At 45.7% G+C, this 26,435-nt stretch overlaps 1 protein-coding gene across 1 annotated transcript in view; it reads left to right on the top strand.

The window, feature by feature from the left end:
• The first annotated feature begins 300 nt into the window (after positions 1–300).
• Positions 301–26,435, top strand: part of ST6GALNAC2 (ST6 N-acetylgalactosaminide alpha-2,6-sialyltransferase 2) — a 33,377-nt gene continuing 7,242 nt past the window's right edge. The window contains exons 1-4 of the mRNA XM_083725923.1: positions 301–860; positions 18,897–18,989; positions 19,831–19,888; positions 23,450–23,651. Coding sequence (XP_083582049.1) covers positions 757–860; positions 18,897–18,989; positions 19,831–19,888; positions 23,450–23,651 — 457 coding nt within the window. The 5' untranslated portion in view covers positions 301–756. The remainder of the gene's footprint in view (positions 861–18,896; positions 18,990–19,830; positions 19,889–23,449; positions 23,652–26,435) is intronic.

Here is a 26,435-nt window from a genome sequence, read left to right as displayed (position 1 = left end):
TATCTGCTGCGAGGTTTTCGAAACGGGGGTGCGCACGCGCGCTTCCGTGGGTGCGTAAAAGCTCCTTGTTTCATCGGAAATAAGCGTTTATGAATTCCACCACCCTCTCCCTGCTCCCACCAAAAGAGGGGGGGGGGAGAAAACAAAATAAACCACGTTCGCGGGTCAAGGCTAAAGAACGATCAGCTTCCAAGCATGCTCCTTTCCTGCCCGAGTAAATGTTTAATCGCCCGCTGAGAATTAGTAGCTGTTTTAGGAGTAGGAACTCGCGCCTGCCGTCGCCTCCTCCACCAGCGAGCGAGTCTAAACCAGTTAGGGAAGAAGTACCCTGCCTCCCACCCCCTTTTACACAGCCTCTCTCCCTCTGCTTAAGTTAGCTATCCTGGGAAGGTGCATTGGCAGCTATCAACAGATGGAAGGGCAGGGAGAGGGAGGAGACGCGAGAGAGAGAGGAGGTCTTTATTACGCGCCGCACAATACCCAAAGCCCTGGGGGACCTCTTCCAGCTGGGCTCAAGAGGGCAAAGTCAGGCAGGAGAGCAACTCGGGAACTTTTCAAAAGAGCTTGAAAGAGCCACTGTGGAGTTCCCCACTTCTTTCCCCGCTTTTGCTTTTTGAAAGGGAGGGCGGCATCGCTTGGGAAGCGAAGGTGGCTCTGATTTCATTTGGCAGCGCCTAGGATAGCGCGCATCGGGAGGCCAGCCTTTTTTTGGAGGAAGGCTTCTTCCTCCTGCTGGCGTGCTCCAAACTTGCCTGGATGGGGTCTGCCCGGTGGAAGAGACTCTGCCTTTTGTTCCTGATAGGGATAACGTTCTCGGTCATCTTTTACGGGCACTACTACACCACGACGGATTCATCCAGGTAAGTCAGGAGGGCGGGGCGCGGTGGTGGTGGTGGTGGTGGAGAAATGTTCCCAAAAGCAGCGTCGCGGGAGAAAAACACAGCCCTGCCTAGCATGCTTTGGGAACAGCCGGCTGCTCAGAAATGAGGGGCATGCCTTGTGTGTTTGGGGGAAAGGCGCAATCCCCCAAAAAATCAAAACCAGGGGAACCTGGCAATCGTCTTGGAAACAGAACAGGAAAGAGCGGTGTGCGCACCGCACTTTCCAAGCGCGTTTTCTTTGCTCCCGAAAAAAAAAAAAAGAATCATGGGAACTGTAGTTTACATCTCGCAGGGCGATAGTTCCCAATACCCTTAAACAAGCTACAGTTCCCATTCTTCTTTGGGTTGGGGTGGGGAGAGAAATGTGCTTTTAAGGTATGGTGTGTGTACCCAGCCTCGGAATCTTGCTCAATATTCTTTTGTTTGCGTGTGGTTTATTTTGATCCGATGGGGTTGCGACCCAAACCGCAGCTGTATCTAAAAACATCGTGCAAGTTCGTTTATTTTTAAAGCGAGGGGGAGTTTTAAACCTGGAAGAACCTCAAAGCTTGATTTCGGAGATGTGACTGCACATGTCGCTTTACAATGGAACACACGCCCTCCGAGGCGCGGGCAGATATGTGTGCAGAAACAAAGCCCACAGCAACAAGGCTACCTCTCCTGGAGAGCGAGGAAGGGCAGGCAAGAGTTGGGAGAGAAGAAGGGTATTGTACTCCCAGCTCCCAAAAGGCTAGGAATAAAAAGCAGGCCAGGCATGCTAATTAAGTTCAGCGGAGTGAGTAATGCATGGGAAGCAGAGAGTTGAGGCTTCCAGACGCCTGTGCGTTCAAGAGTTCCTAGCCATGAGCGCACATTCCCACACAGTGGGGCCAGGAAGACCAAGCAGGCGAATGCAGGGTTCTTAAGAGGGTGCCACTAAGTGGCTTCAGGTTTGAAGATGGGGCGCTGTGCATGGTTGCAGCGTGTCCTGTCTTGTTTGTTGACATGCAGGGTGCTGTTGTCCCCCCACACACAGGGACAAGAGAGCAAAGTGCAGCTCAGATTTTGCACTTCATTTAGCTGCTATGTCCTGCACCCTGCAGATGTTTTGGACCATAACTCTCCTCAGGCCCAGCCAGCTGGTGGGAGTTGTAGTTCAGAGTGTCTGCTGGGCGCCAGCTTGACGAAGTCTATGTTGTGAAGTGGCTGCAAGATGGTTCACCCACATTAAGTTCACTAAGCTTAAAGGACTTGTCCTACAGCTCATGGGCTCCTAGATACGGATGTCATCTGCTTTCATTACGGCTGAAGAGTTGGATGAGGGGCTCAGAAGGGATGATTCTCTCGGAACAGGTTGGGACCCAAAACTTAGATCCCAGATAACCGAAACCATTTGGCAAGCATCTAAAGAAAACTTGCTTTAGGCTCCACACTTCATTTCATCCTTAAGTTCAGCTTTTACTTTATACTGTCCACCCACCCATGTTTGAAAGGAGAAGGGTGAAGTTTCACATGGCACCCGCAACTACCCATAGATCTGAGTGCGAGACCCTCCCTCCTTTTTGTATTTTCACTTTGCATTCAATAGTTTTGAATGTAGCAGTATGTTCTATGAATTTCATGTCTAGTTGTGTATCTTTTGGTTAAAATGACCATATAAAACACTTTATGGACTACCTGTGGTGTGGGGAATCTTTGGCTGTCTGGATGTTGCTGAACTACAACTCCCATCATTATTGCCATACTCTCTGGGGCTGATGGGAGTTGTAGTTCAGCTACATCCAGAGGGCCAAAAGTTCCCCATACCAAATGTAGTCCATAAAGTGTTTTGTATACATCAATAATCTTTAAAGCTCTAGTGGGGTTGGCCAGGACTATCTCCATGTTATACTTGCAAGAGGTGAGACATAGTGAATTCCTTAACTTCATCCAGCAGGTTCATAGTTTAGCTTTGAGTTATGGGTGGCCAGCGCATAGGGGTTATATTGAACAAATATTTTCTCAGAATAAACTCATCAAGATAACTTTTTTAAAAATAAAAGAATGGAAATGGTTTACTGAATATTTACAGATACAGTGGTACCTCAGGTTACGAACTTAATTGGTTCCGCAGGTCCGTTCTTAACCCGAAACCATTCTTAACCTGAGGTGTGCTTTCGCTAATGGGGCCTCCCACTGCCGCCGCGCCACTGGTGTGCAATTTCTGTTCTCATCCTGGGGCAAAGTTCGCAACCTGAGGTACTACTTCTGGGTTAGCGGAGTTTGTAACCCAAAGTGTTTGTAACCCAAAGCGTTTGTAACCCGAGGTACCACTGTACAGTGGAACCTTGTGTTAAGGACGGGATCTGTTCCGGAGGCCCATCCGTAACACAGAACTGATGCGAGGCAAAGCGTTGCATCTACGCACATTCATGGTGCAATTTAGCACTTCTGCACATGCACGAGCAGCGAAACCCAGAAGTAACCCATTCCAGTACTTCCGGGGTGCTGCGCGACGCAACATGAAAACATGTAACCTGAAGCGGATGCAACATGAGGTATGACTGTAAATTGTAAACAGATAAGAACATTGGTGAAGGGACGCCGGTGGCGCTGTGGGTTAAACCACAAAGCCTAGGACTTGCTGATCAGAAGGTCAGTGGTTCGAATCCCCGCGACGGGGTTAGCTCCCGTTGCTCGGTCCCTGCTCCTGCCCACCTAGCAGTTCGAAAGCATGTCAAAGTACAAGTAGATAAATAGGTACCGCTCCGGCAGGAAGGTAAACGGTGTTTCCGTGCATTGCTCTGGTTCGCCAGAAGCGGCTTAGTCATGCTGGCCACATGACCCAGAAGCTGTACACCGGCTCCCTTGGCCAGTAAAGCGAGATGAGCGCCGCAACCCCAGAGTCGGTCACGACTGGACCTAATGGTCAGGGGTCCCTTTACCTTTACCTAAGAACATTGGCAGGATTACTGTAATAACCAGCAGCTTCATAAGAGTATATATTTAAAGAAGATGAATAAATGCGCAAATTAAGTTAATTTGGATATGCAGAAGATATGCAAAACAGGGCTTTCCCTTTGCACCTCTAAATCTGTGGTGGCAGGTTGGGGGAATCCCCAGAGCAGGTCTAGAGCACTCCTGGGGGAAGGAGAGAGGGGAAAGGTCTTGTTGTATGAGCAGACCTTGTTCCATACACAGATACCCCACTTGGCTTTATGTTGAATGCCACCCACAGTTTGTGGTTTTAAGTACAAAACAACCCTGAATCTGAATCTGTACTTCCCTGACCCCAATAGGTGGGTAGAAGTTACCGCTGGTAGTTGCTGGAGCCCCCAAAAGACAGCATCTTGCATGCTGGACAGGTGGCTGAGCTAGGCAGGCAAGGGACCCACTGGATCCTAAGCTGGCCCTCCGCAACTGGCGCTGCTGGGCCTCTTTGCTGAGCAAGCCTGGGACATGGCATAGTGAAAATGGGAATGCCTGTTAAAAAAGCACCCCTTTTCTTGCAGAGCAATCCAAACCTCTGATCACCTGTGCCGGAGGTGGGATTTGGATGGGGGTGGAGATGTCCCCTCCACGCAGACTTAGCCACCTCTGCTGACCTCTGCTGATGGAGGAGCCTTAGCCCCCAATGTTTCAAGGCATACAATAGAAGGAGGGACATCCCTGAACTGAATGGGTCATGTTCAATGTACTGCTAAGTCGCAGAACAACCTTTGCTTGCACAGTGGCCAGGCGTGATGGCTCAGTTGACGGAGCACGAGACTCTTAATTTCAGGATCATGGGTTTGAGCCCATGTTGGGTGAGAGATTCCTGCACTGCAGGGGGTTGGACTAGATGACCCTCGTGATCCCTTCCAACTCTATGAGTCTATGGACTGGGCTGCCCCCCTCCCCACTCCCGTGCCATCTAAATATGTTGTGGGGTTTCCTCCAATCCTCCAGAGCAGATTGGGAGATGGCATGGTGTGCACAGGGGGAGGAGGGGAGGGAAAGTCCCATCTTCCAATGAGGAAAAGTCATTCTGCTCACAAACTTCTTTAGTTGAATACTGCCCATTATCTCAAGAACTTGAAAGGCATTCCATATCCAAGCTACTTACGGTTTAAAAGCTCTCTCTGCCCCCCTCCTCCTCCTCAGTTTTACTGCTATGGCCCAACCTTCTCAACATGACTAAGTTCACAGTGAAATGGACACATTTGTCTTTGTTGTAAAACAGAAAAGTTCTAATTACAGATAGGTAGCCGTGTTGGTCTGCCATAGTCAAAACAAAAAAAATTCCTTCCAGTAGCACCTTAAAGACCAACTAAGTTAGTTCTTGGTATGAGCTTTCGTGTGCATGCACACTTCTTCAGATACTTTCGTGTGTATCTGAAGAAGTGTGCATGCACACGAAAGCTCATACCAAGAACTAACTTAGTTGGTCTTTAAGGTGCTACTGGAAGGAATTTTTTTTGTTTAGAAAAGTTCTAAGTTATAGGATTGCCATACATCCAGATTTGGCCAGATATATCCAGAATACTGCAGTCAGCAGCATTGTCAAGGCGGAAATTGGCACTGACGTACTGGAAAATCCGGACATACGGCAGCCGATGTCGGCAGTGCCTTTTAAAAATAAAAATAGCTCAAAAACGGCATTTTTTTAAAAAGCAATTTTGCCCCAAAAGCTCAACCACTTTGGGCAAAACTTAAACAAGTTCAACAACTGTCTGGATTTTCACGGTTTGAAATATGGCAACCCTAAAGTTAGAGTTTGTGGGCAATTCTTTACTGTTCATGTCCTTCAGGGCAGCTCCTTGGAGTTTAGGAGGCATAATGGCCCAGCCTGTTTCCCAACCTCTTCCTTTCAATTGAGCAAACAACACATTTTGTCAGGTCTGTGAGGGTCGAAGTTCTGATATCTCTTATCCAACCTCCCCTCCCCACCACCCCACAACAATTCCAGTGGAAAGATGGATGACAATTGCCCCAGAATTTTCCAGAATGATAGGAGGTAATAACGTGTCCTATCTTTATTGAGATGGAAAGTTCAGTTTTTCATCTCAAATCGCTTATCAGAACTTTCCATTTCCCACACCATTGCCCTGCTGGTATACGTATAGTCTAGTTGCAAAATAAACATTTGGGTCTCATTCCTTCTTTTCCCCTCTCTTTCTTTTTATACATCAAATTGACTTCCTCCTCACTGCATGTTTTCAGAGGGGCAGGATCTGGTAAATCTGCACCAGAGTTTTTCCTTACGAAGAAAGCAAATGGCAAGGAGCACAAGAGCAGTGGACTTGTAATCTGGTGAACCGGGTTTGCGTCTCCGCTCCTCCACATGCAGCTGCTGGGTGACCTTGGGCTAGTCACACTTCTCTGAAGTCTCTCAGCCCCACTCACCTCACAGAGTGTTTGTTGTGAGGGAGGAAGGGAAAAGAGATTGTTAGCCGCTTTGAGACTTCTTAGGGCAGTGATAAAGTGGGATATCAAATCCAAATTGACCCCCATTTCTAGGCCAACTAAGGGCGAGCTAAATGCTCCTAATGAAAACTAGAGCACAGGGAAACACAGCCTTTGGAGGCTGGGATTTGTATCAGATGAGCTGTGGAGGGGAAGGTCCCTTTCTCTGCTCCAGCCTCTAGCTGGTGTTCACCTGTAGAGTTAATAATAATAATAATAATAATAATAATAATAATAATAATAATAATAAATTTTATTTATACCCCGCCCTCCTCAGCCAAGACCGGGCTCAGGGTGGCTAACACCAAATATAAAAACAATTGACTGAAATACAGCTTAAAAAACAAGACTAAAATACATTAAAACATTAAAATACAGCCTCATAGAGTTACATGCACATTTGCCTGTATATGGAACCTCACAGGCGTCTCTTCTCATCCTAAAATTATATGAGTCCATGGGAAAGAAGCTGGTGGATGGGATGAGAGAGATATACTATTTTCAGCAGGGAAATGGCCGGTGCGGAAAGGATTAAGCAGCCTCCTGTAATGGTTCTAAGGGGTTGCTCATGAGTAAGAAGATGCCTATCTCCCTGGTTGGGTGCAAACACCTGGTTGGGCTGCCAAAGTGAACCTCCTCTGTCCGGACAGCCACTCACCCGTGGCTGACTCAGTCGCTGGCAGAATCCGTGAGTGGACGTTTCTTAAACTTCTTCCAGCTCTTTGACACCTAGTCTCCGCCTACCCTCTCTGCGCGAAAGCCTTCTGCGCAGGGAGGGCGTGGGCAACGGAGGACCTCTACTCTCCCCGTTGGTCCCCGGCAAGGAGTCATGGGACCGCCTCGCCACTTCCCCCACCTGCCCCCCTTCTCCACTGGTGCTACATTGATTCTCTTCCCCAGAAGATGGGCTGCTTCTCCCGATCCCTGGACGCTCTCTGGAATCCCTCTGGCTTTTGCGCTCTCCCTCCAGTACTGATGCCAGTTCCCTGACACCTCCCCCCCCCAGTTATTTGTCAGAAAGAAAGATTTATTACACACATTTGTCTGTAACGTCTACTGTGCTCCTAATAGCAATAAATTGTAGGTGGAAGCTCCTTTCTCTGGATGAAGCAATGCCTTCAGAGGCACAAGGCCTTAGGGGAGAAGACTGGAGGAAATAAAGACTTCCTTTGAGGATGCTTCGTAACAGCCATCTTGCTCCCTTGTAGACCTAGCTAACATTCTACTTAACCAAAAATAACACTTGCTGTGCTTTTGGACAATGATAATTTTCCCCAGACACTGGGTCATATTTGAGGAACTCAGCCATTCCTGGGACTATGCTCCAGAAGCTGAAATCAGGTCAGATCCTTTGAATAGCTCCTAAATAAGACCACCGTTTTTTGCTGTGTTTCCTGATGCTGACTGTCCGGTACCTTGGATAAACTTGGTTCACAAACTTGGTTCCCAGACTTGGGTCTCCAGCTGTTTTTGGACTACAACTCCCATCATTCTTAGCTGGCAGGACCTCTGGTCAGGGATTATGGAAATTGTAGTCCAAAAGCAGCTGGAGACCCAGGTTTGGGGAACCTTGGTCTAAATAGAGCACCACAACATTTGGCAAGGAGCCTATCTGTGGCTGCCCCCCAAAAGATCTTAAAACACAGCTCAAAACCAACTGATTTAGATGCCTCTAGCTTCCACTTCTTCCTTTTATTTGCTGATTCCAGTCCTTGCAGGATTCCCTGCTCTGCATACAGATCACCCAGTATCTCCACAGGCAGTGCCTAGAAATCAGGATGCAATTTCTAGGGTCCTTGCCTGATACATTTAATTAGACTACTATTCCTAACCCTCCCTAGGTCTAACATGCGGCTCCTAATCCTGTTTTTTTCTGTCAGACAAAAAAATTGACTGTTGTTGGCGCAAGTCTTTCACACAAATGACCCGGGCGAGACCTGCCTTTATTGCTTTGTAATTCAAGGAACTATGGTAACTGTGAACTGCCACTGAGGTAACCACAACAAAACTTCAATTGCCCTACACATTAGCCACTTATTCAGAGTTTTGCAATTGAGTCAATTGCGTGCTTTTAACAAGTTTACTGATTAGAACGGAATTACATGGTGTCATAATAAAAGTAGAATGTGGAGGGTAATTGAGGCAATAGTTTTAACGCAAATAATTTATTTCTGGTAAAGCCAACGTCGAATCTGACCTCAAGGCAACGCACTTGGTCAGGGAAGATTTATATCAAATTGGATGGAGATGCCAGAAGGCTGCGAGCTTTTAGCATATGGTGATTAATATGCTTAAAGATGCATTTCAGATGGACACTTTGCTTTGTTCATTTAATTATGTAAAATATAGCACCCTAACAACCTACCAAGTTGCGGGTATGATGCATTCCTATAATGGTCATGATAGGATATGCTAAAAACTAAGGGGAAAGTGCAAGACCAAGTAAAACAGACCTGATAAAAAAAGTTATAGGAGCAGGTTGGGATTATAAAATGAACAACCATGTTGAGAAAGCAAGAAAACTAAGGAATGTTTAAGTTGTTGGAGTCCAGTGTGTGTGTGTAGTTACAGATTAAGGACCATGGGGTTGATTTGATGATGTAGCTGCTCCACAAGAATTTAAGGAATTAATTAAATCAATTTAATTAATCCATAATCTGGAAGTCAAGCAATATAATAGCTTTACCTTTCTTACCCTTGTAATAATAAATGCATTAATGCAGTGGATTTGTATCTCATTTTCTAAATGTGAAAATGCTGTTGCTGTTTTTAATTTTAAGAAAACCGATGTAGGTTAGCTATAACAATACCCACACCAGTAGACATTCTTTCCTGGCAATGGCTTGAGGGAAAATCTGATTGATGCTTTGGCTCTCGTCGGGTTTGACGTCCGAAAGAAGCTTGCAGGGGAGGTGATGGGGAAGAAAGACATGTCTGAGTGAGACAGATTTGTTAGAAGTCATTTTCGCAAGGCTAAATCCAAATACATGTTTCCATAAGTTGTATAGACTTCTGCTGCAGGTCCCTTTAGATCAGGGGTGAACAGCTCTGAGAACCACATTGGCAACATACGATATCCAGGTGCCGGCAACTAATTTGTATATTTGAGCTAATTGTAATTAACAGGTTTTGCACATCATTTGCATAAAGCCGGTGCCTGCCAAGTTGTAACAGATGGACATATTGCATTTATTTTTGTGATATCTGAAATCATTAACTCCAAATGTGAACGTCTCCTCCGCTTAGTGCCGGAGACAATTCTGGGTGGCATCTCCCTTGTAGCCTTGTCACTACTTTGGGTGACCTTTCGCATTCATGAGCTAGAATAGGCAAACCATAGGTTCAGACTGGGACACTCAGGATAGCTATTTCCAGGCTCAGTGTAGCAGACCCTCCAAGTTCCCCTATTTTCCAGAGACAGTCCCAGATTTACAGACATCATCCTGGTTTCTGATTTGATCCCGGAATGTCCCTCTTTTCCTTTGGATGTCCCTATTTTCATTGGAGAAATGTTGGCGGGTATGGAGTTATCCAACCCCTGAGCTATCTGAAGGCAGCTCTGTATGGAGAAGTTCTTTAATGTTTAATGTTTTATTATGTTTTTATATATGTTGGAAGCCGCCCAGAGTGGCTGCGGCAACCCAGTCAGATGAGCTGTGTATAAATAGAATAATAATAATAATGGTGATAATAATAATAATAATAATAATAATAATAATAATAATAATAATAATTAGAATAATTAGAATAGTAAAAGTAATGGGACCTATGACCATTAGGTCCAGTCGCGGATGACTCTGGGGTTGCGGCGCTCATCTCGCTTTACTGGCCGAGGGAGCCGGCGTATAGCTTCCTCGTCATGTGGCCAGCATGACTGGCGAAACTAGAGCAGTGAACGGAAACACCATTTACCTTCCCGCCAGAGCGGTACCTATTTATATACTTGCACTTTGGTGGGCTTTCGAACTGCTAAGTTGGCAGGAGCAGGGACCGAGCAACGGGAGCTTACCCTGTCATGGGGATTCGAACCGCCCACCTTCTGATCGGCAAGCCCTAGGCTCTATCGTTTAGACCACAGCGCCACCCACGTCGCTTAAATACTGTAATAGAATAGGTTGGCCACCCCGGTCTAGGCATGTAAGAAAGATGTCCAAAAGAGCTGCCTACCATGCAGCAGTGAAAGACATGGGAGTCCTAGAAGAAAAGGTTGCATACGTACGAAGCCACTGTTTTTAGAAATCATTGGGTAAACCACTCAGAATATCCTACTCCTCCAGGTTTCATAAGCAAACTCGTAACTTTTATGCTGATGTTTCTCCCTCCTGCATGAGGTTCCCTTCTTAATGTTTCTCCTTTCTGTCCCCACCAGTAGCTTAGGCAGAGCCTCACATTTGCCCCTGTTGCCATTGTTTGCACTGGCTGTATGAATAATCCTTTCACAAGCAGAACAGTAGCAGAACAAAAACCAGACATTCATAGAAATACATATGTTGCAAAACACATAAGTGTGCGGGTTGAGAAGGGTTGTGCATACTGGTTATTGAGGATTCAAATGTTCATCCGAACAGCTCGAGGTAGCATATAAGTTTCTCCCCTTCCTCATTTTATCCTCGCAACAGCCCTGTGAGGTAGGTTAGACCAAGAGAAAGGTCCTGGCCCAAGGTCACTTTAGTGAGCTTTAGGGCTGAGTGGAGATTTGAACCCAGATTCTGCACTTGTACCCCAGAGCAAAAACAAACAGGGCTGCTCCAGGTCACAGATAAGTTTAAACCACCACTTTTGCTTTGAAAAAGTCTCCGGTCTATATTTCTGAGCATGTGGAGACTGATTCCTCTGAGGGGGAATGTTTTGGAATCCATTCCAATAGTTGCAGTTCAAGGGGTTGACCTTCTGGCCAGGACCAGTCTGAAGGAGCAGAAAGAGAGACAAGGAAACCTTTGTGACACCCAAATGGTGATTTTCACACAGAGGAGCGAGCAGATCGTGTTTCTTCAGTTCTGCATGTGCGTAGCCTATGGCAGACATCCCCCTGAAGCCTGTTGTGAGAAAGGTTCTTGGTGGCCTTCCTGGAAAGGCTTGTTGTGCAAAGGGCAGGAGTCCTTTCATTAAGGCCAAGCCACAGACCTGTCCATCTAGATGGACGGGGTTGTAAATCCATCAAGACCCACTGACTTCAGTTGTGGGGGGAAATGGCTTGAATTCTTAATGCCTATGCACCCAGGTCATCAGAGGAAGTCTGTTTCACCTGCAGGAAAAGTACATTGGCTGTATGTCCAAAAGAAATGACCTTCACTGGGTTGGCACCTGGATGCCAACAGTTTATTATTTTCGGTGCCAGGTTGCAACTTTATTATTTACCCAAAACACACACACACACACACACACACACACACACACACTGGTTGGATAGTTTTATTCCTCTTCATTTTATTGCATTATTTATTTTTGTAATTCTACGTTTCTTTTTATATACAGCCCAAAAATCCATTTTTGGAGAAGGGTCAGCTGAGGGATAGCTCAATTGGCAAAACACAAGACTGTTAATTTTAGGGTTGTGGGTTCGAGTCCCGCACCAGGTGGAAGATTTCTGCATTGCAGGGGGTTGAACTAGATGATCATTGTGGTCCCTCGAAATTATTTTGCCATGCTCCTCAATGCCTGATGGTTGTGGGAGCTCTGGTCTACACAAACACCTACACACAGAGAGCCAATCCATTCATTTTGCCGGAGGGAGAAAATCTGTGCTTCCATTCTTTGTACATGGAGGTTGGCTGTCTCTGTTGCAATGAACAAGGCAGTCTGTGCTTGGAGCTTCATTTGCACATTGCAGTGGATGCGGCAGCTCCAGATTACTGCAAGGGAGTACATGCCTGTCTTCCAGTTGTGCCCATGTTTAGTTTCGATGGGCTTTGTTAAAGAGGAAGCAGGTGTTAACTAGGCAGAGCCACATTAAACTCACCCCTAAAGCCAGTTCAGGTTTGGGGCGACGCCTTGCAGAAAGTTCAAGCCAGGATGGCGAGTATACTATCAGCAAGAGCTCATATTTCAGTAAATGCCTCTTCAACAACATGTGCCTTGTCTAATCCACAATAAAGCATTTTTCATAGATACACGATGGTGATATTGATTTCCCCACCCACCCGAACTTGAGCAGGCTGCTGTGAGAGTTGCTTTGAAGTCAACCTTCTGTTTCCCAATGAATGGGCCTCTTTCTTCTTCTTCCAAGATGACCCACCTAGCATGTAGGGAGGTGGAGCTGTTGACTGAGAAGGGCTTAGCCAAGTTGCCTGACCTCAGGTTTACCAGTGGCTGGGTAAGATCCAAGACAAAACAGGCATCTGGAAAAGAAGAAGTAGGAACAAAATAGCTAGGGGTTGTGTGGCTGCAACCCACGTTTATTTGTGCGTTAGCCCAGTTGAATACAGTAGGATTTACTTCTGAGTAGGGATGGGGGAGAAATTGATACGAATGACCCAAGTCACACTTCCTGCACTAATAAGATACCCTTCAGAATTCTCACTTCCCCAAATTTTGTGCTTCAGTTATCCAATGAAAAAGTGTGCACAACTATATGGAAATAGTATGCAAAGCAACATAGTTGGGGAAATTCCTTGCAAAAACGATATTGGACAAAATTGCACACAAAGATCAAAAGAAATGTGTGTGAACTGTGAATCTTCATGTGGACTTTTTCAAGGGAAAATGGCAAATGGATGTGAAAATGGAATGAACTGAACTTAAGTTTGGGAAAAATGAGAATCTGAAACTGACAGATTTGTCTGTCCTTCTGAATAAGAAGTGTCAGTTGTTGTTGTCTATGTTTGTACAGTACTTTAATTGAGTTAGACTGGGAGACCCATGTCTCAGAAACAATTTTATAATAATATTTATGTAGAGTTTCAGGTTGTATACACACCATACACTTAAAGCACCGTCCCTGCCCCTAAAAAAAATGTACTGGGAACTGTAGTTTATCTCTCACAGTGCTGCATTTTCCAGTAACCTTTAAACCGATGGTGTGTATGCAGGCTCAAAATGCTTCCTGTTCATTCATTGTACTTTTTACAATAACTCTGTAACTACTTGCTCCTTCTTTAAGTACAGTAAAATAATGGTTTCCACATGCAAATATGCTGATTTGTCCAGACCTACGGCATGATCCAGTGATACTTGAACACATTTGACAATCAATTTGTTTCACTACAAGAGTGAAGCGCATGCTTTAATCTCACCAACCTAGAGGTGAAAACAAATCCTAGTTCGGTGTAGTGGTTAAGAGAGGTAGACTCGTAATCTGGGGAACCAGGTTCACGTCTCCGCTCCTCCACATGCAGCTGCTGGGTGACCTTGGGCCAGTCACACTTCTTTGAAGTCTCTCAGCCCCACTCACCTCACACAGTGTTTGTTGTGGGGGAGGAAGGGAAAGGAGAATGTTAGCCGCTTTGAGACTCCTTAGGGTAGTGATAAAGCGGGATATCAAATCCAAACTCCTCCTCCTCCTCCTCCTCCTCCTCCTCCTCCTCCTCCTCTTCTTCTTCTTCTTCTTCTTTGCATGCTTACTCAGCAGAAAGGCCTACTGCATTCAATGGGACTTTCTCCCAGGTAAGTGTGCAAGGATTGCTACCTTAAATATGCAAACAACAACAACAATGAAGGGTCCTGTGACTCTTTAAAGATTAAAAAATTAGCATGAACTTGTGTGGACTAGAGGCCACATCATCAGATGCAGGAATGATAATATTAATCTTCAATTGCAGGTATGTATACACATGCAAGGGGACGCAGGTGGCGCTGTGGTCTAAACCACGGAGCCTCTTGGGCTTGCCAATCAGAAGGTCAGCGGTTCGAATCCCCACGATGGGGTGAGCTCCTGTTGCTCAGTCCCAGCTCCTGCCAACGTAGCAGTTCAAAAGCACGTCAAAGTGCAAGTAGATAAATAGGTACCGCTCCGGTGGGAAGGTAAACAGCTCGCCAGAAGCGACTTAGTCATGCTGGCCACGTGATCCGGAAGCTGTCTGTGGACAAACGTGGGCTCTTTGACCACAAAAGCGAGATGAGCACTGCAACTGGACTTAACTGTCAGGGGTCCTTTTTATACACATGCAAAGTGCATAGACATTGGAAGCAATGAGATGCAACAAGTACAGATAACTCTCAAGAGACTGTGATCTACTCCCAGTATAAAAAAGACAGTGTTCTGCCCATTGCCATTGCTTAGAGTTGTTGAGCTTATTTTGGGGGGAGTGCCCAAAGTGGTTGAGCTATTTTTTGGGGGGGGAGTGCCCAAAATTGTTGAGCTTCTTTTAGAGGGGAGTGCTCAGAGTTGTCATTGCCCAATTTATTTAATCCCACGATCGACCTGCAGTGCCCTGGCGATCAACCGGTTGGACATGCCTGAATTACAGTTGCACAAAACAAGCTCAAGTGCTTCTTTACAGGAAGCAGTGACAGATACAATCAACTTGGCAAAACTGAGTTATGCTGTTGTAGGAAAGGAAGCCATTGTCTTTTTTTCCGGCCAAGATTCCTTGCTCAGTAAGTAATACAGCATCTCATACTGGTGCCTCCTTTTGAAATCATTCAAGTAGAATTCCTTTGAAATTCTCATGGACACCTCTAGATCAGTAGCATGCTTGCTTTAAATAATAATAATGATAATAATCCTTCATCTGACCACTATCATTTGGAAGAAAATCCAGTTTCAGGGCCTCAGTGTGGAATGTACTGCATGTTTGATTGGGGTCAGTCCTGCACTGATTTCTCCTGCAAATTGTTAATCTTATGGCTGATACTTCAGCAATCCAAATGGATGTTTACTGCCAACAGCACCTTCGGGAACAAATAGCAGACAGGGAAGGGGCATTTTCCAGCAGAAAAAAGGAACCTGATCCAGAAGCATGTTCCAGATTGGGCCCTGTGAGTGATTTTATTTCAGAATAAAGTTAGTCAGATTAATAATAGGCAGGATCTTCCTGCATGGGGCAGGGATCCTGAAGCTGTTTTCTTATCCACAATAAATTTAACTGGGCTCTTTGGCTGGATCAAACCTTTGGATTTCCCAAATATACTTTGTGCTCCTTGTTTCTTCGATAGTGGAAGACGTTCACAGCCACTGCTTTTAACGGGGTCTCCTTGCTTTCCAAGGAGAGAAGGCTGGAGAGTTGTTCCATTCGCTTTCCAAAGAACTTGCGTCTTTTGTAATAATCCCTTTATGTAAAAATGTACTGGTTGAGCAATTATTGCAAGGCAAAGAAGCAACACACGGTCAGGCTGTGTTAGGTTTGCAGCAACAATAGTCCTTAAATAGTAACAAACAGTAACGTTCAGAAATGCAAATATGGTTGCTCTAGAGAACGCTGAGGTAACCATAGCAGATTTAAAATAAACAGCGGGGGCTGATGCCCATTGAGAGTGGCAGGGAGGCCAACAGTAGGCATGCAACCACAGCCCTTGAGAGACAGGGGGAGACAGGTAATTCTAGTTTTGTCCCCATCCTCAAGGGCAACACTGAGACTAAGACTGTGTACACACGACACTCTTAAAGCACATTCTTCCCCTCAAAGAATTATGGGTAGTGTAGTTTACCCCTCACAGAATTACAATTCATAGCAACCCTTAGCAAACCACAATGCCCATAATTCTTTGAGGGAAAGAATGCGCTTTGAATGTATGTACACAACCTAAGGAGGAGGAGGGTTACAAGCAATGCCACCAGGGTTGAGGGACTGACGGAGGGGAGACTGAGGTTGGTGGGGTGGTCTCCACAGCAAAACAAAACAAAAGCATTTCTTGCAGCAGCTCTCCCTGCCTCCTCATCCCATTCAACCTGCTCCTATCCTGCAGGTTGATACCAGCTGACCATCCCAGTCAGCGTCGGTTCCAGGTTTGGGGGGGCATGTCTTCCTCACTGCTGCCTCCATTTGCTTGCCCTCTTTCTCTGGGCTGCAGCCTCAGACCACCCCAAGGGACAGCATGCTGCTCTGTCTCCTCACTCGAGTCACCACTTGCATTGTCAAAGGGGGTAAGGGGAGGAGAAGTGGGGCCAAGGGGCTCCAGAGATTGGAAGTGGGGGCCCTGCAGAAGAGTTGTGACCCCTGGCACCAACACTGATAAGATCGTAAGAGCCCCCCTGCTGGATCAGGCCCATGGCCCTTCTAGTCCGCCATCTTGTTTTCACTGTGGTCAACCAGAGGCCTATGGAAAACCACAGGCAGGACCTGAGCACATTAGTACTCTCCCAATCGGTGATTTGTAGATATTGGGAAGCATGAATAGGGTTGGTATTCAGCAACTGGCGTTTGGAGGCATATTGCCTCTGACAGTGGAGAGGGGAACATAGCCATCATGGCTAGTAGCCCTCAACAGACATCCTCCATGATCCAAATGGCTGAGGTGATCTGCTGCACTGATCTGAGCCATAAATTCACACCTGTTGTTACTGGCCCAGAGCCACAAAGGAGTCTTTGGGTACTCAATACCAATATTAAGTAGCTGGACATAAAAATCCACACTCCTTGGAGTTTGGTATTCTACTGAAGGCAAAGTATGGGAACTCAGATCCAGAGGAGCAGATCTGCATGCAAAATCCCTAGATCCAGCACCTGGCCAGGCATTGTGCAGGTGTTGTGTTCCTTTGCCACAGATGCAATGCCAGGCAGAGGATGAGAGTTGCCAGCTCACATCTCCCATGTGCGGATTGTGTGTGGCGAAGTCTAAGGGCTGCTCCAATCTAAGCTGACAGTGTTAATCATCTCTTTGATGGGGAGAAGGAGGGGGATCATCCTGCAAAGCCTCCGGCAGGCAGCCTGCTGTTGTGCAGGAATGTCCCTGAATCAGGGCCAGCATGTCTCATTTGTCTCTGGCCCGCTAAGCCTTGTAGGAACAGGAAGAAGTCTGGCTTGCCATTCAAGTCAACAATGTTCCTGCCTTGCCTAATAATATGAGGCAGTTGGGCAGCGCAGAGAAGTTTGATTAGATGTAGGTTTGCCACGCATCTTTCTTATAACATTTGTTTATTCATTGGTTCATTCGTTACACAGATATTCTGCCTTACTACCAGGGAGTTCAAGGCAGCATTTCTGATTCTCTCCCCATTTTATCCTCATCCCTTCCTTTTTTATCCTCTCAGTAGCCCAGTGTGCTTCACTGCTTTAGTGGGTTTTAGAGCCATAGAGAGGCACTCTATCCACCTCACCTCTGCAAAAGGCATGGTTGAGAAACAGCCCTGCGCCAAGCAAGAGATTGCCAAATCACACCGGTTCAAGCTAAGAAAATGTGGATGGGCCGGTTTCAGTTTTACCACAAGACTCTGTCATTGCAAGTTTCTGCATCTTGTTGGAACGTGTCTTTATGCCCTTGCTCCCCCCGCCCCCGCCCCCGCCCCCCAAATGCCTTTTGCTCCTTGTTTGTGGATCCTTTTACCAACTCAGGCCAGGTTTGAGCAAACTGGGATCCCTACAAGCACTGGGAAGTCCAGTAGAGAAGGTTGTGTTTTTTTTTTTAAATGTGCCTATTACATACGCTTCAGGTTACATACGCTTCAGGTTACAGACTCCGCTAACCCAGAAATAGTGCTTCAGGTTAAGAACTTTGCTTCAGGATGAGAACAGAAATCATGCTCCGACAGCATGGCAGCAGCCAAGGGGCCCCATTAGCTAAAGTGGTGCTTCAGGTTAAGAACGGACCTCCGGAACGAATTAAGTACTTAACCCAAGGTATCACTGTACTTGAACTCCACATTCTCCGTGCTTGTTTCTACTTCACCTGCAATGTAAAAACAAGGAAACCAGCACTGGTGTTCTAAGATCTAAATTCATTGTATAGTTAAGGTGTTGTGCAAAAACTGGGGGGAGGGGGGGGAATTGCTTCATGCTGCCATGCTTTATGGTGGAACACGTTATTCCTCAGCATCTAAATTATGAGTTAATTCAGGAGTTTTGCTAAACACTGACAGCTACATACCTCAGAGCTAAAGTCACACAAAGTTTGCAAGATCTAAGAACTGAGCTATGTGGCAGCTCAGACTGAGGGCCTCTCCAGACTGGTGGTCTTGCAGGCACACTTTGCAACGTGTCCTTGACACAATAATAAGTGCATTAGTGGTGGATTTATCCTGCTTGAGTTTGTTCTGCAATGCTTCCCCAGTGCTATCATAGAACTCAAAGGGACCCTGAGGGTCATCTAGCCCAACCCTCTGCTTTTCAGCAATCTCTACACATGGTTCCCCATCCAATTTGAAACCCATACTGGACCCTGCTTAGCTTAGCTGCTCCACTAGGAGGTGGTCATTGCTGTCTGTAGGGGCTACGGTACAACAAATCTAGGACAAAAATAATCCAGAACAAATAATCCATAACAAAAGGTTATGGGATTTCAGCAGGAGATTATGGGATATGCATGGACTATTTCATGCAAACCATCCCAAATCATTTAGAAATGCAAACTGTATTGATAGTGGGATTGTGTGTGACAGATCCAGTAGTGTCATGGGCACAAATAATCACGGATGTGGAATAAAATGGATGTCTCTGGAGGCGAAACCTATAGGAATGCTGGCATGAAATGAGAACTCCATACATAACTTCTCCACCTACTTCTGTTACTGTATTCCAGACTGCTGCAGCAGGAGACACTGGGGCCAGCGCAAGCAGAAATTCCCCAAGATGTCAGGAACCACAGCCTGCCCAGAGAAAGCATCACAAAGAGGTGAGTGAGGCTGGAGTGAACCATTCCTCACAGAAATGTTGCCAGAGAATTGGGTGGTTACTTAAAATCGATGCATTTGAATCAGTCACCCACTTTTTCTGGGTCCTTCTTGCCCCTAGAGGGATGTCAGGGCCGAGATAAGTCACAGCTAGCAGATTTGTGCTGTCAGGATTTAGGCTGGAGCTTCTGGGGGGTTGTAGCCCAGAGGGTTCTGAGGGCACCATGTTGGCTAATAACCTTCTTGATTCCACAGTCCCCCAGTGTCCTAGGCTTGCCCACTTCCCTTCTGACAGTAGTTTGCAGCCCTAACCCCCTCTTCCTAGTTTTGTCTTTCATATTCCATGGTTTGCCCTGCAACTTTCCTTCCTTCATCTTTCTTGTCTTTGGACTCCCTGGCCCTTGATTTCCCAGCATCCAGGTTTCCTTCCCAATTCCTAACCTGCCACATGCAACCTTTTAAATCCAGCCATGCTGACAACTTCCCCTTTCCTGACAGAATTACAACTACCAAGTGTTTAGTTCCTTCAGTAACTGAACATTCTGATCGTCACCCCAGGCAAACAGTATCACAGGTTTCATCTTCATAAGTGCACTGTAATGTTGATATATGCTCTTTAATGCTTCCTGTGGGCTGGATGGCAATGGGACAGACCCAGTACGACAGGTTCATCAATCTGTAACTATCCTATGGCTATAAAAGGGTCTAGATTTCATATCTAAATCACTGGAAGTTGAGCAAACCCTTAGAAAGGGTTGTTGGATAGTGTAGGCAACTCAGTATACAGTGAACAAATGTTTGTGCGTGAAAGCCAGTCTCCTTTTCCTGCTGTTTTCATTCTAGGGGGAACCCAACCAAAAATTCATCTGAGAGAGGAATTCTTAATCATCCTAAGGAGAAGGTAACAAGTCCATCCTTCATTCTAAGGACTTCCTTGCCCTTTGTCCCCTTCCCAAAAGCAGGTCAGCACCCAGACATCATCATCATAATGTGCTTACAGCACATGTAAAACATAGCAAAACATCAAACATTAAAAACTAAATAAAGACAAAACTATTTACTCTCTGCTATTCAAGGCTCACATCGTAAGAGTTAATCTTCCACAACACTTGTTTCTAATTCAGAGTTAGAGAGGTTGACCACATGTCTCTGGAACAGGCATGGCACGAATACAAGTATATCCCTCACTTTCTTGCTTGCTAGTTTACAACCAAGAGGAACAACCTCTGAAAATGAAATTTTGGGCTTCTAAGCCACAGAGTGCCTTAGCATCAAGTGTGCTTAGTGGGAAAGGGTTGCATGCTGTGAAAATTTATTAGTTGATGGTCTCACTCAATTAACACTTAGAGCAGACTCACTGAAATCCACAGGACTTGGATACCTCATACCTGGCAATCTTTGGGGATTCTAAGGAGCAACAGCAACAACAAATCAGCATAGGTTTGCAATCATTGGTTAAAATCAGTGAAGCTTTGAAAGGCTCAGTCTGCCAGCTCAATTCAAAATGGCACCCTGATGTCCCCAGACATAGATGAAAAGCTTTTCCTTGATCTTGGGAACCATCCTGCAGAATTTGGTTATGATATCTTAAGACTTAACAGAGAAATGTGTAGCATATTCATATAATGCATGTGTGTGTGTGTGTGTAATAGTTTAGAATTTATAATGATAAATTATATTAATAATTGCTTAAAGCTAAACTTAGTTGTGACTAATTTAAATCCCATTGAATTCAAGGGATCTACTCTGAGTAAGACTTAAGTTTGAATTCAACATAATAAACAAAATACTTTAGGATGCTTTGCTCACTTTCCCTCTCTCTCTCTTTCACACACACACACACACACACACACAGAGAGAGAGAGAGAGAGAGAGAAGAAAGGGTTACTGCAAGGAATCCGTGACATGCCCAAAATCTCCTAGTATGCTTTAAGTAGATTTTGAACCTAGATCTTACGTTTTCCTGATCAATTCAGCATTATACAGTAATTTGCAAGGAAAAGGCAGTTGCCGAGAACTGATGCAAAATCTGCAGGGATGTCTATTTCATGTATCTTAAAGGTAAAGGAACCCCTGACCATTAGGTCCAGTTGTGGCCGATTCTGGGGTTGCGGCACTCATCTCGCTTTATTGGCCGAGGGAGCTGGCGTACAGCTTCCAGGTCATGTGGCCAGCATGACTAAGCCGCTTCTGGTGAACCAGAGCAGCACACGGAAACGCCGTTTACCTTCCCGCCGGAGCGGTGCCTATTTATCTACTTGCGCTTTGACGTACTTTCAAACTGCTAGGTTGGCAGCAGCAGGGACTGAGCAACGGGAGCTAACCCCGTTGCGGGGATTCAAACTGCCAACCTTCTGATCGGCAAGTCCCAGGCTCTGTGGTTTAACCCACAGCGCCACCCGTGTCCCTCTTCATGTATCTTATTCACCCACAAATCTACATTCTGCCTTTCAAGTCAAAGGCCCTTCATGCTTTTTAAAAAAAATAGATTTATGAAACAAACCAGTGAAAGAACTAAATACTCACAACAGCTGTTTAAAAGCCCAGCACAACACTGCTTAGTAAACACAGCCTGCAACCTTTTTTTTTTTTTTTTTTTGGAAAAGGTATATTGCAAAGGTAACAAAGGTGGGGCCATGTGTACTTCCTTGGGGAGAGAGCCCCAGAGACATGGAGCCTTGAAATGCTCACAGTAAATGGAGAACAACTGTATTGTCCAGTAACTTTGTCTGAAAAGAACCCATTCCTCCATCTGTCGGATCCTTTCCTAAGGGGGATATCACTTTCCCTGGTTAATGCTTTTTTCACTCTGACCGACAGCCAGCAGTATCCTTATCCTCACGCCAACCCTTGCGATCACAGAAATTATCAGAGAATTTGGCTGCTGCTTCACTTTATTTTTATTGTAGGCCACTTTGAGGGTCATTGCGCAAGAGCGGCATCTGAAAAGGTATCCTGTCAAAATAAATAAAATCAGAATTTCTGCAGATGTTTTTGGCTATGAGTTGAATATATTTTTTAAAAAAACAAAACCCAGCCACGAGCATGCTTAGGTTGACTCTGCTGCACAATATTTGGATTCTGATGCTTGCCTTGGACGTTCTCATCAGAACTCAAATACCATCCATATTTGACTTTAAAAATTGGTATTTGGCCCCCAAAATTGGAATTCAAATTTTGACATTCAAATCATCCGTCTAGCAGCAGATGTCATCCGTGCAGCCTGTGTGAATCTGCCTTTGATGTTAATGGCAGGCTTTTAATCATGGGCAGCGTATTTACATAGCCAGTGCAAATGCATCCAACAGTGGGAGCTAGGAATACGATTCTTCGCTGCTGTTTAACATCTGACTTTAAGCTCATGCGGATCCATAGAAGTAAATTTGGAATGCTTCGTTTAGTGCACTAAATTATCTGACTTGTATGACGGTATGGAATGCTATTTTACAGAGCTGCCGAGAAGTGAAAAAGCGTTGATCTCCAACCCCACATCCCAGAACATGTATTTTTTTCCTCTTGTGAGTCACAACAAAGGAGGAAGAACCATAAATCTTAGGCTTTCTCCTCTGACCCACAAGGAGAAGAGAAAAACCCTGATTCTTGCCCCCACCCCACTCTGGTGTTTGCAATACTCCTCCACCATTTCTTTGTTCAATATTCAGTGCAGCTTGAAAATAGTCATACATTCCCTTCCTTCCTGTACCATCAAGTGTTATGGGATGCAGGAAAGAGCTGACCCCAAAGAAAGGGCAAAGCAAAGCAAAACTGCTACACAAGTGGGTTGTGTGTGTGTGGGCGGAACATTTGTTTAGTCCTGAGCAGCATCAACCCTTAACAGTCAACTAATTAAACAATGTACCTTCAGTACAGGCGTAATTCCCTGAACTAGTGACCTGATAGCTGCTGCCCACTGGAAGTTTTAACAGACAACGGAAATCCAGCAACCCCTTCTCAGGACACAGAAAAACTGTTAAGAGATCAGATGCACTGATTCAGCACACCTGACTTCCCACCTGTCCCACCAGGGCTGTTCCAGTCTCCTGCATGGCTTCATCCCACATTACGTTTAGCGCAGCTGCTCAGGCTAAGCAAACCCAGAGGGTGTAGCCCAAACATCTGTACAACGTTGCTCCGACTACTGTTTCCTCCCCTTTGGGTTCAGTGGTCTGTTGTGGTTCTGTCACTGCCATTGGGCAAGAACCAAAAATGTCAACAGGCCTTTTCAAGTTCTGTTTCTTTGCATGATTTGGCAAAATCGCCCCTGATCTCAGCATTTGAGTTTTCTGAGTGCAGGAATGTTTTCATCAATGAACATGTGTTTGTAGTGTTGTAACCGAGAACTCCTGTATATAATTTGGGGCTTTGTTAGGGTTGTTCTATGTTCTTTGCCAGTCTTCTCTGTGACCTACCTAAGTAGACATTCCAAAGAAATATTGATTGGTGTTAACTTCTACCACTTTAGGATTTGCTCACGCCAAGCCTTTCTCAGTCCGGTTTGTGTCCCCACTCACTGAAGTCCAAAGTAAAGGTGGACCCAACGATGAGGAAGCAGTTTGATTTTGGCATCCCGGTGCTGATGGAGAAGCAGCACTTCACCCCGGAGACCTGGGAGAAGCTAAAAGAGCACAAAGTCCCCTACGGCTGGCGTGGCTTGTCATATTCAGGTAATGGGCTGGGGACATGGCTCTAGAGGGCTACTCTGTTGTATGGTGGGCTACATTGGATGCATGCACTGTCATCTAATTACCCTAGCTCTAAACCAGGCTCACAATGCTCTGCTCCAGGAGGTGTTGGTGGCATAAATACACATGAGCCAATCTTGGTGCGAACAAGTGATTGCCCATGGCAATTTTTTTGTAATGCCCAGGGAACTTCATACCATCCAGTGCCTGCCAGATGGTACTAGAACACATGAAGCAAGAATACATCCTTTCTTGGGGCCCTGTGCTTGGCACACTCCATTAATTGATGCTGGTATTCACTCCATTAATTGATGGTGGTATTCATAACCTCAGCAGCCATGTTTGGACAACATGGTAAGCCATAAAAGCTTGCTGCCAAATCGCTCCCGCTTCACTCATCCCCTGGCATGAGCAACACATCATGACCCTTGCCTTGCTGGGACCTCTAAGCCTGGTGTTTGTCTCCAAACAAAGCAGTATCTAAAGCCAATGTTTTGTTCTTTTGCTTCCCCGTCATGGTTTGTTTGAGAGAAATAAAACATGAGCATTAAGTTTGTAAGGTCGTAGCTCATGATTCCTCGCTCCACTTGCGTTAGGGGAGGAGTGATAAGGCAGGGCGTGCCGCTCACATGTGCTCCTCATTCACATTCAGCCATGGCTCATGCCTTAACTGGGTTTGCACAACCCGTTTCTGCCTAATCATACATTTTAATTTTTTGATCTCTGTTTATTTCCGTGGATCACAACCAGTGATAATGCAGAGAATCTCCATGTGCTGAACGATCTGATAACATAGGTGGGCTTCTAAAAAGAACAAAACATTCCTGCCCCAAAAGAAAATAGTCTTCAACCCAGCTGTCAAAGTTGGCCCTGAGAAATAAAGATCTAGACCATTGGGCTGAAATGGTCCCCTATCCCTGATTTCTCATATAACCCAGTAATGGACAGCGGGGCAGGTTGGCAGTGTTTCCCTGGCTTCCCGACAGCTGAATCACTGTTGTTGACTTGGAGAGAGAGGGCAGAGCCATGCCAAGCATTTTCCCACCTAAAGGCTCTAAAGCCCAGGATCAGCGTTGTTGCCTGTAGTTTCTGCACATCTTATCTGCAGCTGCACCCAGAATCTCTTTTCCTCCTTTATGCCCACATGCCACTGCTACTTCTTGGTGCTTCTTGGTGCTTGGTTGCCCCACAGCCAGTGGAGTACATCACACATCCAGGTTGCCTGATCCATACTGAGGTGATGGGGAAGGGGGTGACTGATCCTTATCAGGAATGATGTACCTCCCCTGATCAGATGTTGAGGAGTGATGCTGTTCACAATTTATGCGACCCAAAAGAAGCATCCTTCCTCTCTGCTCGTTCTGCATGTATTCAGTGAGCATCCTATACAGTGGTACCTCGGGTTAAGTACTTAATTCGTTCTGGAGGTCCGTACTTAACCTGAAACTGTTCTTAACCCGAAGCACCACTTTAGCTAATGGGGCCTCCTGCTGCTGCGGAGCACGATTTCTGTTCTCATCCTGAAGCAAAGTGCTTAACCTGAAGCACTATATCTGGGTTAGCGGAGTCTGTAACCTGAAGCATATGTAACCTGAGGTACCACTGTATATAAAAAAGGGTGCCTTCTCTGAATCAGCAACAACTGAAGGACATGGGGAAATAGGTAGCGGGAGAAAAGGAAAAGAAAGTCTTTCTTCATCTATCAGCTGCTCAAACCCAAATGAATTTTCGACGTTCTACTTTCTCAGCAATGTCCCAATGTTTGCAAGTGTCGTCATTTTGACGTCAGGCTTCACACAGGCTCTGGCATCTCTTTAAAGAGTTAGATCTGAAGGGAGAGGAAGCCTTTGAAAACACTGGTATCAACGCCTTGTGACATTTGCCTGAATAAAAGGTCCCAGTGTCTTTGTGATGATTAACTTGAACCAAAAGCATTTGGCACAATCTACTCCATTGTTGCTGCTGCCGCTGCTGCTGCTCATGGCCATTGGCTTTTGAGAATTATCTCACTTCCTACCACATTGCCCACTCTTCCTTTTCTTCCAGGCACGCTGTCTGCCTGGCCAGCTGATGTCCTGAATCTCTTAACTGGAAGTGAATGTGGGACATGCTTCAAATCAAAGAAGCAGTGTAGGAGGGAAACTGGCTGCAGAGAGTTTTTGGAAGTGTGAAAGCTTCTGCCTTGAGATGAGTTCAGCACAGAAGCCACGGTGGCAAAGCACCTTTCCTGGAGTTCCCCAGCTCCCTGCACCCCACTCTGTAACCGGTCGCATGGGGAACTGTGGTACATTTAAGCAACTTTGGACTCTGGGTGGGGCTATTGAGAGTTGGAGTGCAACAACATCTGGAGGGTTGCAGCTGTTCAATGGAAGTCATCCAATTTAAGTCATGCTCAGAGCCGATGCACCAAAATCAGTCAATTTAAGTTCATTTAGTTCAGTGGGTCCACTCTGTGTATATTATTATTATTATTATTATTATTACCCCGCCCGTCTGACTGGGCTTCCCCAGCCACTCTGGGCGGCTCCCAATAGACTATTAAAAACACGACAGAACATCAAACATTAAAAACTTCCCTAAACTGGGTTGCCTTCAGATGTCTTCTAAAAGTTGTTTATTTCCTTGACATCTGATGGGAGGCCATTCCACAGGGTGGGCGCCACTAGCGAGAAGGCCCTCTGCCTGTTCCCTGTAACCTCACATCTTGCAGTGAGGGAACCACCAGAAGGCCCTTGGAGCTGGACCTCAGTGTCTGGCCTCTAGGGT

Source organism: Podarcis gaigeae (genome assembly GCF_964106915.1).
Source record: "Podarcis gaigeae genome assembly, chromosome: 2".
NCBI classification, from domain to species: Eukaryota; Metazoa; Chordata; class Lepidosauria; order Squamata; family Lacertidae; genus Podarcis; species Podarcis gaigeae.
Note: the sequence above shows the minus strand (reverse complement) of the source record. Positions and strands in the feature narration are given on the sequence as shown.